Source organism: Triticum dicoccoides, chromosome 5A (assembly GCF_002162155.2).
Source record: "Triticum dicoccoides isolate Atlit2015 ecotype Zavitan chromosome 5A, WEW_v2.0, whole genome shotgun sequence".
Classification (NCBI taxonomy): Eukaryota; Viridiplantae; Streptophyta; class Magnoliopsida; order Poales; family Poaceae; genus Triticum; species Triticum dicoccoides.
In genome coordinates, this window is record NC_041388.1 from 418,108,702 (window position 1) to 418,123,335 (window position 14,634).

The 14,634-nt window shown below is 41.4% G+C and overlaps 1 protein-coding gene across 1 annotated transcript in view; it reads right to left on the reverse strand.

Annotated features, from left to right (window-relative positions):
* Positions 1-1,145: 1,145 nt before the first annotated feature.
* The window catches only part of LOC119299644 (proline-rich protein 36-like), a 107,755-nt gene continuing 94,266 nt past the window's right edge, over positions 1,146-14,634 (reverse strand). Inside the window, exons 4-7 of the mRNA XM_037576815.1 lie at positions 3,434-4,045; positions 3,249-3,304; positions 2,979-3,049; positions 1,146-2,899 (exon numbers count right to left, since the gene is read on the reverse strand). Coding sequence (XP_037432712.1) covers positions 3,020-3,049; positions 3,249-3,304; positions 3,434-4,045 — 698 coding nt within the window. The 3' untranslated portion in view covers positions 1,146-2,899; positions 2,979-3,019. The remainder of the gene's footprint in view (positions 2,900-2,978; positions 3,050-3,248; positions 3,305-3,433; positions 4,046-14,634) is intronic.

Below are 14,634 nucleotides of genomic sequence, written 5' to 3' on the forward strand. Positions count from 1 at the left end.
TTTTATTCATGTAAATAGAACAACAATTATTCTTTGACTTAAATGAATAACCGTATTGCAATAAACATGATCCAATCATATTTATGCTCAACGCAAACACGAAATAACATTTATTTTAGGTTCAACACTAATCCCGAAGGTAAAGGGAGTGTGCGATAGTGATCTTATCAACCTTGGAATCACTTCCAACTCACATCATCACCTCGCCCTTAACTAGTCTCTGTTTATTTTGCAACTCCCGTTTCGAGTTACTACTCTTAGCAACTAAACCATTATCTGTTGGGGAACGCAGTAATTTCAAAAAAAAATCCTACGCAAACGCGAGATCATGGTGATGCATAGCAACGAGAGGGGAGAGTGTTGTCTACGTACCCTCATAAACCGTAAGCGGAAGCGTTATAACAACGCGGTTGATGTAGTCGTACGTCTTCACGATCGACCGATCCTCAGCACTGAACGTACGACACCTCCGCGTTCAGCACGTTCAGCTCGGTGACGTCCCACGAGCTCACGATCCAGTAGAGCTTCTGGGAACACTACAAGAAATATGTCAACTTGTGACCACCACTATTGGTCACTGAAAGGTCATGGTTTTTCATTTGCAACCTTTTTGTGCAAAAAACAGAAGGTCAAACGCTGGCGGTCATAAACTGACTATAGCGACCTTTTTTCTGGAATGGTCGAAGACGTTTATGACCAAAATACGTCTACTGTGGCGTTTTGGTCACTAGCAACCTCCCCAGGCCACGTAGGCATCCAGCGTGGCAATCTGACATGGCACAAGATTCGGCCCGGTCCAATTCGATTTTCTACATGGGCCTAGCCCAACAATTCGGCCTTTTTAATGTTTTTCCTGTGCTTTTATTAGCTACATGGGTCTGACCCAATAATTCGGCCCATGTATTATTTTTAGGCAAGCCCTTTTAATATATGTATATTATGTTAATTTCAGTTATCTACATGGGCCTGGCCTATATTTGGCCTTTTTATTTTCTAGCGCACAACATTTTGCAGTCAATTTATCTTTTATTTCCAGCTTTTTTTCCCAGCTCCAGTTTACAGATGTGTCCCAAATGTCAGATTTTTCACAGCTTATTAATAAGCAATATATATGTATATATCAAACAGATAGAAGAGAGAAAGCATATGAAAATCTTCAAATAATAGCTAAAATAAGTTTATTACAATATGCTATACAAAACAGAACACGTGAAACTACATACACTCATTCACATCACAACAACCAGTTTCCATACACTCATTCACATGACATCAACCAGTTTAACCATCGAATCTTGCATACCCAAGAACTTCAAACTTCACCCAAATCCACACAATCATAAATATTGAGATCTATAAATAGACCGCTCTGCCAGTACAAAAGCTAGCTGCTCTTCAACATGGGTAGAAGTCCTCAACGGAGTTCCATTCACCTACAAGAACAGAATGGAATATCAAGTACTTGCATTCTTCAAGAAGATTACAACCAACATATATATGTAGAAGGACATCAGGAAAGCTGATGGAGCAAAATCAAACAACAGATAAATCAAGTAAACAGACCATTTGGAAAAAATATATACTACCAGGCTTGAACATGAGCATAGAAAAGAAAAGATGATTTCAGTGAAATTAAAACTGCCAATGAAAGCTGAATAACAGTGCAGCTGATTAGCTCCTAGTATGGAGGAATATCACAAAATTAAACAAGATGGTCGTCCAAGTTTCTATACAAGTATTCGTGATTATAGTTTGTTATCGTCGTCTAAATTCTCCAACATGCACAAAATTAATTAATATATCTGAATGTGCTACCAATGAATCAAATTCTAAAAGATACACGGACATGGTTTAATTAGCCAACCATGTCATTCTATAAACACACATCAAACTCAATGATAACATGTATAGTTATTACCATATAGTTTCTATATGAGTATTCATGATTTCAGTTTGTCATCATCATTTAAATAGCTTAGCAAACATTGACAGCAAAGAAACAAAAAATTTAACTCAATAGCTTTGTGAGCCTGTAGTAGATTGTTCACATCCTAATGAAATACATGGCAAAGAAGCTTTACCATGTAGACAAACACCCACTAACTTAGACGCTACAGGTGCTTGTTTCATCATGTTACAAAGGAGAAGTACAAACCACAACTTTACTCCACACACACACACATTAAATACATGGCAAATATTTAATGAGAGCAGAGGTAGAGAATGAGAATGTACGTATGTGTTAGTATCATTTTGAGCTACTCTCAACCTTGTAAAAGAGAATAATTAAGGAAGGCCCTTTCAGTTAGCTAGAATCTTCCTAAGAGATGAGACCATTAGGACTAACTAAATAGGGCACAAAATTCAAATATAAAACAAAACCAGATGCATATGCTGACAATCAAGTAGGTGCATAACAAGGACCAATCAGCATGAACAGGACTGTAGTTGCTGCTACAAATCTTAAGAACACACACTTTACAAACTATCCTACAGTATTTTCTTCCGAACATAGTTCAGTCTCTATAAACAGAAACTAAGTCTGTATGTACGTGGATCAGTGGATGCATCTATCAACCTTTCTGATGCCAAATGTGTAACATGAGAGTGAGGCAAGTCACGATCCATTAAAGGGACTCACCCCTTTTTGCTTCCTACACTAACTTACATTTCTGGTTCCTCTTTTGGGGAAAAGCAAAGCAAGTAACAACAACTATCCAGATTTGTTGGGTTCTCAAAAGCGAAATCCTGGCCTTTTCTAAAGACGAAAATACAGTATATACCTCCAGAAGCAGCTCAAGGTTGCGGATCCGAGCACCAGGTTGTGGACACCGGACTCCGCCGCGTACCTGGCCAGCGCCTCCACGATGCTGTGCCCCTCCAGAACCACCGTCTCCACCTGCACGCACACTGGAATTCAAACACGATCTAGGCGGCTAGCAGGCGCCCCGAAGAAGGGAAGATGGTCGAGGACTTACGGTTTTGCTGCCGAAGAGGCGGCGGATCAGTAGGATAGCAATCAACGAGCTCTCAACAGGATGATTTTGCTCTGCTCAAGCAAGCAACGAACAACATGATAGCAATCAGATACATTCAGATTGTGTCAAACTGAACCAAACCAAAGCAATCAACATCACCAAGTTGTGTCCGGAAGAATCGTGTGTGTTTATGTGCACATCAATCAAATCAAATATAATCAGATGTGCAGGGGGCGGGTAGAACACCACTTGAGATGGGGAGGCGCTCACCACTTGAGATGTGCAGCAACCACGTCCGTTAGGGGGGTTGCTTCTTCTGGTTCCACCTACAGCAGCAACAACAGCTTCTACAGATCAGATCGGACACAAAACAAATCACACGCAGGCAGACAGAAGGAATCAGAGGGAGGGAGGAAACATACAAGACAAGGGAGGAGGGATTCACGCTCACCCACCATGGCCGGAGAGGAGATGCATGTCGTGGAAGGTCGAGGAAGAACCGGCCTTGGTCGGAGACAAGGCCACCGCATCAGGATGCTCCGGCCCCCACCGAGAGATGGTGGATGCGGATCCGGCACCGCTTTCGTCGTCCCCGTCCATCCATCCAGCCATCTGGGGAGGGAGGGAGGTCACCAGTGGTGATGGGGTTGGTGGATACGGTCGCCGGTGGGGGTGGGGTTGGGGGTCGACGACGACGACGGTGGCGAGATTGGAGGAGGGGAGCTCGAGTGGATCTCCAGCCAGTGAAGGGAGGGGAGGTGGCGCCGGCAGCGGAGTGGAGGCGGTCGCCGGCGGCTGGTTCACCGAAGGGGGACCCAAATCGAATCGTGGGGAGACGAGGAGGAAGACGAGAAGGTTGGTTAGTCGTCCGGCGGGTATGAAGTAGAGGATGTTGCTGGGCAGTCGAGGAGTGGGGAAGGAGGTCGCCGGCGGGGCTGGGGCTCGGTTTGGGGGAGTGGCGTTCGGCGGCGTGGCCAGGTTTGGGGTTGCGGGAGGGGAGAGGATGGATCTAGGGGGACCGAGGGGAGCGAGGGAGTGGGTGAGTGGGGGTGGCGGCGGGTGAGGATCTGGGGATCGAGAGAAGGGTGGGTGGGTGGATTAGGGTTTTTGATTCTCGGGAGTAGCTCCACCGTTGGATGGATGCGTGAAGGATGGCTCAGATTGCGTCCAATTTGGTGATCCACGTGAAAGCAGTTCCTCGCGTCTCATTGGCCGGCTATCTCGCACTTGAATCTTAAAATTTTGGACCCAAAACTTTGAATTTTGTAAACATAACAATGTCATAGTTTGTCAAAATGATGTCGTTTTTTTCATAAGTCTGTATCTTACAATGGCAAACGATGCCATAGCTAGACGGCTTTCATTTTCTTTGCACAAAAAGATGATTTTCCATTTTTCGAGTGCATAAAATGGTTTTTTCCGTGAAGAAGCTACCAAATATTTGTTGCAAAATATCACAACTCCATTTTTCAAAATATTAGACCACATTTTATGTAAAATTGACCAAATAGTTACATGTCAAAAGCTTTTGATCCACCTCTTATAAAAAGCAAATTTCACCCATTCAGTGGGAAGCGGGGAAAATTTGAATGAGAATATGTTCAAATGAGCTCATATTGTGCACAAGGGTGCATATTGGAATGGCAAAAAATGTTTCCTAAGAAAGTTTTCATTTTCTTTGGACGAAAAAACCATTTTCCATTTTCCGAGTGCCCAAAATGAGTTTTTTTTTGTGAAGGACCTACCAAATATTTGTTGCAAAATTGGACCAAATCAATTTTCTAAAATACTAGGACATATCTAATGCACAATTGACCAAATGGTTGGGTGTAAAAAGTTTTGATCCACCTCTCGTGAAAAAGACAAATTTCCGCCGATTCAGCTGCAAGCGGGTAGAATTTGAACTGCAGCTGCCTCATAATTTGCTATTTATTTTTTCCAAAAATCATTTCTACGTACATAAGTATCTATTTAATCAGAGAAACACCAACAAAATTCCAAGATTCAACCACTAGCTAGGAACAGTCATTCCCGCCGTTTTGTCCGCATTTTGAAACGGGCATAAAAAATTCAAAAAAATCAAAATATTGGGAAACCTTCGCATTGTGTCATCATATGTGGCCAAGTTCCTAGGAAAAATAACAAACTTGTAATATGGCAATTATTATAAAAACATGTTCTCAGAAACGAGCTATCATGTGTGAAGATCAATGGCTTTCAAGCCAAATGATCAATCTTATGGCCACCTTCATGGCATAGTTTGTTCAAATGATCTCATATTGTGCACAAGGGTGCATATTGGAATGGCAAACAATGTTGCCTAAGGAAGTTTTCATTTTCTTTGGACGAAAAAACCATTTTCCATTTTTCGAGTGCCCAAAAGGAGGTTTTTTTGTGAAGGACCTCCCAAATAATGGTTGCAAAATTGGACCAAATCAATTTTATAAAATACTGGGACATATTTAATGCACAATTGAGAAAATTGTTGGGTGTAAAAAGTTTTGATACACCTCTTGTGAAAAAGACAAATTTCCGCCGATTCAGTTGGAAGCGGGTCAAATTTGAACTGCAGCTGCCTCATAGTTTGCTATTTATTTTTTTCAAAAATCATTTCTAGGTACATAAGTATCTTTTTAATCAGAGAAACACCAAAAAAATTCCAAGATTCAACCACTAGCTAGGAACGGTCATTCCCGCTGTTTTGACCGCATTTTGAAACGGGCATAAAAAATTCAAAAAAAAATAAAAAATTGGGAAACCTTCGCATTGTGTAATCATATGTGGCCAAGTTCCTAGGAAAAATAACAAACTTGTAATACGGCAATTATTTAAAAAAAGGGTTCTCAGAAACGAGCTATCACGTGTGGAGATCAATGGCTTTCAAGCCAAATGATCAATCTTATGGCCACATTCATGGCATAGTTTGTTCAAATGATCTCATATTGTGCACAAGAGTGCATATTGGAATGGCAAACAATGTTGCCTAAGGAAGTTTTCGTTTTCGTTGGACGAAAAAACCATTTTCCATTTTTTGAGTGCCCAAAAGGAGGTTTTTTTGTGAAGGACCTCCCAAATAATTGTTGCAAAATTGGACCAAATAAATTTTATAAAATACTAGGACATATTTAATGCACAATTGAGAAAATTGTTGGGTGTGAAACGTTTTGATCCACCTTTCGTGAAAAAGATAAATTTCCGCCGATTCAGCTGGAAGCGGGTCAAATTTGAACTGCAGCTGCCTCATAGTTTGCTATTTATTTTTTCCAAAAATCATTTCTAGGTACATAAGTATCTTTTTAATCAGAGAAACACCAACAAAATTCCAAGATTCAACCACTAGCTAGGAACGGTCATTCCTGCCGTTTTGACCGCATTTTGAAACGGGCATAAAAAATTCAAAAAAAATCAAAAAATTGGGAAACCTTCGCATTGTGTCATCATATGTGGCCAAGTTCCTAGGAAAAATAACAAACTTGTAATACGGCAATTATTATAAAAACATGTTCTCAGAAACGAGCTATCATGTGTGAAGATCAATGGCTTTCAAGCCAAATGATCAATCTTATGGCCACCTTCATGGCATAGTTTGTTCAAATGATCTCATATTGTGCACAAGAGTGCATATTGGAATGGCAAACAATGTTGTCTAAGGAAGTTTTCATTTCTGTTGGACGAAAAAACCATTTTCCATTTTTCGAGTGCCCGAAAGGAGGTTTTTTTGTGAAGGAACTACCAAATAATTGTTGCAAAATTGGACCAAATCATTTTTATAAAATACTAGGCCATATTTAATGCACAATTGACAAAATGGTTGGGTGTAAATTTTTTTGATCCACCTCTCGTGGAAAAGACAAATTTCCGCCGATTCAGTTGGAAGCGAGTCAAATTTGAACTGCAGCTACCTCATAGTTTGCTATTTATTTTTTCCAAAAATCATTTCTAGTTACATAAGGACCTATTTAATCATAATACATGGTTTGATGGCGATACGTCGAGGTTTGGGCGGCGGCCGAGGGCCCCAACTCTAGAACGCGTAAACTCGCATGCCCGCCGCGTGGTCACCGCGCGATCGTAACGTTGCCATGTGTTCTGCGCGGCCTAGGCATGTAGAGTGGGTTGGGCACTCCCCAGGTTGGTGCTAGGAAGAAAATTACAACATAAGATTTTCACGAGGAGACCGATCGATGCTCAAACATGAATTAGCAGCCAAGTGTTTGATTAGTGGTACGGGAAATGTACATGGCTAATGGGCGTGAGTTTTGGATTAGGATGATCAGTTACTAAGAAGACCGTGTTCACAAATTTTCAGCTCAAAAGGAGGAGCCTAGGTGGTACTTGCTTTGCAAACTACCACACTGGACATAACTACGAATGTTGAAGCTCGGCTCAAAATAATGAATGTATTCAGCTAGCATTTGGTGGAGGATGGTTATTTGGGCATAGGAAAGCACTGTAGAAAATGGATACTATTTGGACATGCCAAAGTGGTACATCCTTCACAAACTGTTGTTCTGAACAGAATAGGAAAATGAATATTTTTGAATTATTTTTGAACTAGGAAAGGAAGGTTTTTACATATTTGATGAAGATATGACCCAAAGAATTTATGAGATTTTTTTGGGAATTTTGGGAATGACAGAAATATAGGTTGCTTCACAACCTAGGGCAAAAACTGCCACATGCACATGACACATAGGCAAAACTGATGAGATGGCGCCTAGTCATCGCAACCCACCACAATTTACAAGGCTATGACCATCTATATTGGTCGTTAACAACTAGAAATAAGGCAACGGACTAGCGCTGTTTGCTTTATGACCATTTCGTGTATGGAAATTATGACCTTTCTGACCAAAATGGTCGCAATGGTTTAGGGTTTGGAGCCCCCCAGACAGCTTTTGACCAATTGGTCTAAAATGGTCATAAATTTATGACCAATTCTTCGAGGGTCACTGACAGAAGGTCATAAGTTGACATATTTCTCGTAGTGGAAGAGCTTCATTAGCACGATGGCGTGGTGACGGTGATGATGATGCTACCGACGCAGGGCTTTGTCTAAGCACCGCTATGATATGACCGAGGTGGATTATGGTGGTGGGGGGCACCGCACACGGCTAAGAGATCAATGATAAATTGTTGTGTCCTTGGGGTGCCCCCTGCCCCTGTATATAAAGGAGCTAGGGTGGAGGCGGCCGGCCAAGGAGGAGGGCGCGCCAAGAGGGGATTCCTACTCCCACCGGGAGTAGGACTTCTCCTTTCCTAGTAGGAGTAGGAGAAGGGAAGGAAGGGAGAGAGGAAGAGAGGAAGAGAAGGAAAGGGGGGCGCCCCCCCTCTTTGTCCAATTCGGACTAGAGGGGAGGGGGCGCACGGCTGCCTTTGGCTGCCCCTCCTCTTCTCCCACTAGGGCCCATTAGGCCCAATATACTCCCCGGGGGGTTCCGGTAACCCCCCGGTACTCCGGTATATGCCCGAAACGTCCCGAAACACTTCCGGTGTTCGAACATAGTCGTCCAATATATCGATCTTTACATATCGACCATTTAGATACTCCTCATCATGTCCGTGATCATATCCGGGACTCCGAACTACCTTCGTTACATCAAAACACAAAAACTCATAATACCGATCGTCAAAGAACTTTAAGCGTGCGGACCCTACGGGTTCGAGAACTATGTAGACATGACCGATACACATCTCCGGTCAATAACCAATAGCGGAACCTGGATGCTCATATTGGTTCCTATATATTCTACGAAGATCTTTATCGGTGAAACCGCATAACAATATACATTGTTCCCTTTGTCATCGGCAAGTTACTTGCCTGAGATTCGATCGTCGGTATCTTAATACCTAGCTCAATCTCGTTACCGACAAGTCTCTTTACTCGTTCCGTAGTGCATCATCCCGTAACTAACTCATTAGTCACATTGCTTGCAAGGCTTATAGTGATGTGCATTACCGAGAGGGCCCAGAGATACCTCTCCGACAATCAGAGTGACAAATCCTATTCTTGATTTATGCCAACTCAACAAACACCATCGGAGACACCTGTAGAGCACCTTTATAATCACCCAGTTACGTTGTGATGTTTGGTAGCACACAAAGTATTCTTCTGATATTCAGGAGTTGCATAATCTCATAGTCTAGGAACATGTATAAGTCATGAAGAAAGCAATAGCAGTAAACTAAATGATCAAGTGCTAAGCTAACGAAATGGGTCAGGTCAATCACATCATTCTCCTAATGATGTGATCCCATAAATCAAATGACAGCTCATGTATATGGCTAGGAAACTCAACCATCTTTGACCAACGAGCTAGTCAAGTAGAGGCATACTAGTGACACTATGTTTGTCTATGTATTCACACATGTATTGTGTTTCCGGTTAATACAATTCTAGCATGAATAATAAACATTTATCATGATATGAGGAAATAAATAATAACTTTATTATTGCCTCTAGGGCATATTTCCTTCAGTCTCCCACTTGCACTAGAGTCAATAATCTAGACTACAAAGTAATGATTTTAACACCCATGGAGTCTTGGTGTTGATCATGTTTTGCTCGTGGAAGAGGCTTAGTCAACGGTTCTGCAACATTCAGATCTATCTGTATCTTGCAAATCTCTATGTCTCCCACCTGGACTTGATCCCGGATGGAATTGAAGCGTCTCTTGATGTGCTTGGTTCTCTTGTGAAATATGGATTCCTTTGCCAAGGCAATTGCACTAGTATTGTCACAAAAGATTTTCATTGGACCCGATGCACTAGGTATGACACCTAGATCGGATATGAACTCCTTCATTTGCTGCTTCCGAAGCAGCTATGTACTCCGCTTCACACGTAGATCCTTCCATGACACTTTGTTTAGAACTGCACCAACTGACAGCTCCACCGTTCAATATAAACACGTATCCGGTTTGCGATTTAGAAAATCGTCCGGATCAGTGTCAAAGCTTGCATCGACGTAACCATTTACAATGAGTTCTTCGTCACCTCCATAAACGAGAAACATATCCTTAGTCCTCTTTAGGTACTTCAGGACGTTCTTGACCACTGTCTAGTGATCCACTCCTAGATTACTTTGGTACCTCCCTGCTAAACTAATAGCAAGGCACACATCAGGTCTGGTACACAGCATTGCATACATGATAGAGCCTATGGCTAAAGCATAAGGAACACTTATCATTTTCTCTCTATCTTCTGTAGTGGTCGGGCATTGAGTCTGACTCAACTTCACACCTTGTAACACAGGCAAGAACCCGTTCTTTGCTTGATCCATTTTGAACCTTTTCAAAACTTTGTCATGGTATGTGCTTTGTGAAAGTCCAATTAAGCATCTTGATCTATCTCTATAGATCTTGATGCCCAATATGTAAGCAGCTTCACCGAGGTCTTTCATTGAAAAAATCTTATTCAAGTATCCTTTTATGCTATCCAGAAATTCTATATCATTTCCAATCAACAATATGCAATAGGTCTGTCACCTAGCGGTGCACCAAGGACATAATTCTTCTGTGCAGCAATGAGGATAATCCTCAGATCACGGACCTAGTCCGCATCATTGCTACTAACATCTTTCAACATAGTTTTCTCTAGGAACATATCATAAATAAAATAGGGAAGCTATACACGAGCAATTGATCTACAACATAGATATGCAAATACTATCAGGACTAAGTTCATGATAAATTTAAGTTCAATTAATCATATTACTTAAGAACTCCGACTTAGATAGACATCCCTCTAGTCATCTAAATGATCATGTGATCCATATCAACTAAACCATGTCCGATCATCATGTGAGATGGAGTAGCTTTCAATGGTGAACATCACTATGTTGATCATATCTACTATATGATTCACGTTCGACCTTTCGGTCTCAGTGTTCCGAGGCCATATCTGCATATGCTAGGCTCGTCAAGTTTAACCCGAGTATTCTGCGTGTGCAAAACTAGTTTGCACCCGTTGTATGTGAACGTAGAACTTATCACACCCGATCATCACGTGGTGTCTCGGCACGATGAACTGTAGCAACGGTGCATACTCAGGGAGAACACTTATACCTTGAAATTTTAGTAAGGGATCATCTCATAATGCTACCGTCGTACTAAGCAAAATAAGATGCATAAAAGATAAACATCACATGCAATCAAAATATGTGACATGATATGGCCATCATCATCTTGTGCCTTTGATCTCCATCTCCAAAGTACCGTCATGATGACCATCATCACCGGCATGACACCATGATCTCCATCATCTTGATCTTTATCAATGTGTCATCACATGGTCGTCTTGCCAACTATTGATTTTGCAAGTATTGCTATCGCATAGCGATAAAGTAAAGCAATTATATGGCGTTTGCATCTTATGCAATAAAGAGACAACCATAAGGCTCCTGCCAGTTACCGATAACTTCAACAAAACATGATCTTCTTATACAACAATGTAGCGACCAGACCTCAAATGGTCCAATCTCTGTGCTCCAGTGTCATCCCTGGATTAGTAATGCTAACACCACACAATACTTGAAGGATTTATAACAGAGTAGCAATCACACACTTATTACATCGAGTGTCTCAAAAGAGAACTTATTACAATAAACATGGCATAAGGCCATCTAATAACGATAACAGCGGAAGGCTTGGAAGATAAGTGAGTCCATCAACTCCAACGGCATCACTGAGTATAGAACCACAACCTAAAAGCACCTTACTCGTCATCTGAATAGTCTGCAACATGAACGTTGCAGCCCGAAACGGGTCAGCACATGGAATATGCTGGCAATGTAACACATAGAGAGCAATGAAAGAATAAGGCTATACTACATGCATATTTGGCTGGTGGAAAGCTCCATGGTTACAGTTTTGCGTAAAGCCAATTTTTCCCTACTGCAAAGGAATAAATTTTATTTAACTATCATGGTGGTTGTTAAACATTGAGAGTGTAGACACCCTCTCAATCCCAATTAAACATCATCATTAAAAACCCAACAAATTAATTAGAGTAACATGATGAGATTCACATGATAATCCAAGTACTAGATACTCAAGATGTCCATAACCATGGACACGGCTAACCATGATTAGTTTATACACTCTGTAGAGGTTTGCGCACTTTTCCCCACAAGACTCGATCTCCTCCGTTGGGATTCTCGCACTTGGTGTTTGAGAAACGAATGACCGAGACATAGTCTTTCAGAAGCGCTAGCACCTTACGATCGGGTAGACCGTTACACCTACTTTCCCCTGCATCTGCTAGTCTACCACTTTAAGAGTTCGCACAACTTAATCAACTATGCTAGAGCCCATAGTAGCTTGTGGCTGCACACGGAAGTTTCTAGTATGAACAATCTCATGATCCCTTTGAGCCTGGGTGGCGGTCCAAAAGAAAAACAGGCAATTGCTGGAATACCCAGGTGCCTCAATCCACCCAGATGTGTGTTTAAGTTGCCACCCTAGATATACCATGAATTTAACAATCTCACATTTGTCATGGATACACTCACCCAATCCACGTCTACTAGCATAGCATGGCAATATAAGCAAACGTAGAAGTAACTCCTAAATGTTTGATAATAAAACAGGTAATAGGTACTACCTCATCTACTTCCCAAAACCCACAATTTAATTAGATCCTAATCATGCAATGTGTGAGGATTGATCTAATGCAAATAAAACTGGGTAGTAGGAGGTATGATCAAAGTGTTACTTGCCTTGCTGATGATCCGCAAAACCTAGCGATTCGAAGTAGCAAGCGGTGCACTCCAATTACTCTATCGCAAACAAACAAGCAAACAATAAGTACTCAAGTAATGCATAGGTAAAACTCAAATAAGAGATCTAACCAGAAAGTTCAACTTAAGAACTCCGGTTGGCAAAAAGAACCAAATCGAACGAAGCAACGAAAGACAAACGGCAAAAGAAACAAGCTTCGTTTACTATTCTGGATCTAGGTCAAATTTTACAGAGGCAAAAACTTGTCTGAGATGGTTAAACAGAAAGAGGGTTTCGAGACGAAACTCCAGGCGCTTGAATCGCTTGATTCCGATAAATGAGCGAAAAATTATACTAAAACAAGAATCGGATCAGAAAAATCGCGGAATAAATCTGAGAAAAAGAAAAACGACAAACAGATTCACGAACGAACGTTCGTTATCCGGATCTAAACGATGAACGCGTTTGTTAAAACGGACGAACAAGCGAACGCTCGATAATTAACTAAACCGAAAAACGATCTATCTAAAAAACGGATCTAAAAAACCGACAAAAAACCGACGGAAAAACCGAACGGTTTTTCTAAAAAAACGGCAGTGGCGGCGGCGGGGCTCCGACGGGGCGGCGGCGTGGCGGCGGGCGGCAGCGTGGCGACGGCGGGGCGGTGGCGGCGGCGGCTGGGCTCGGGCGCGGCTTAGGGTTAGGGCGGCGGCGGCTTGGGCTGATTCGGGCCTCGGGGCGCGCTATATAAAGCCCCCCCTAGGAGTCCGGGCCAAACACGGCCTGTAGTCGGTTAGCTCTTTTTTTTTAAAAAAATTATTACACGCAGAAAAACAAACAAAAGGAATACTAAACGGACTTCAAAAATCCCGAAATAAATTTTCCCTGGCTTCTAAAATCAAGCTGCACAGGATGAACATTTATTTGGGGCCTAAATGCAATTTTGAAAAACGCGCATTTTTCCTAAATTCAAATAAAATAGCAAATAAATTCAAAATAAAATCTTATTTGATTTTATTATTAAATCCTCAATATTTCTTTATTTTGGGAAAGTCATTTTATTCCCTCTCTCATATTTTTATAATAGAAATAATTAAAGATAAAATAAATAAAATCAAATGATCCTATTTTCAAAATTTGAGAAAACTCAAATATGAAAAATAACGAAATCCCCAACCCTCTCCGAGGGTCCTTGAGTTGCATAGAATTTCTAGGATCAACCAAAATGCAAATAAATATGATATGCAATGATGATCTAATGTATAACATTCCAAATTGAAAATTTGGGATGTTACAAACAATTTATATCTCATCACGTCTTGACCATATCACATCACAACATACCCTGCAAAAACAAGTTAGACGTCCTGTACTTTGTTGTTGCAAGTTTTACGTGGCTGCTACGGGCTTAGCAGGAACCGTTCTTACCTACGGCATAAAAACCACAATGTGGTATAATGATTGTTTTTTGATCTTCATAAAGAACCCTGTTCGTTGAACCCGATTCAACTAAAGTTGGAGAAACAAACATCCGCCAACCACCTGTGTGCAAAGGACATTGGTAGAACTAGTCTCATGAACGTAGTCATGTAATGTTGGTCCAGGCCGCTTCATCCAACGATACCACTACTAGGAAAAGGGCTATAGATGATATGGACATTAATGGCGCACCGTGTATGTGGTGCGCCACTGCCAGATACAGGTGCGCCATTAGTAATATATTACTAATGGCGCACCTGGTGTGTGGTGTTAATGGCACACCTGGTGTGTGGTGCACCATTACACAGTGCACTATTAATGTCCATATCATTTTCTTTTATTTGTTTGTTTTAAAACTAGTAATGGCACACTGTCCACTGGTGCGCCATTAATAACAATTTTTTTTCAAAACTACTAATGGTTCACCACACATCAAGTGCGCCATTAGTAACCCTGGT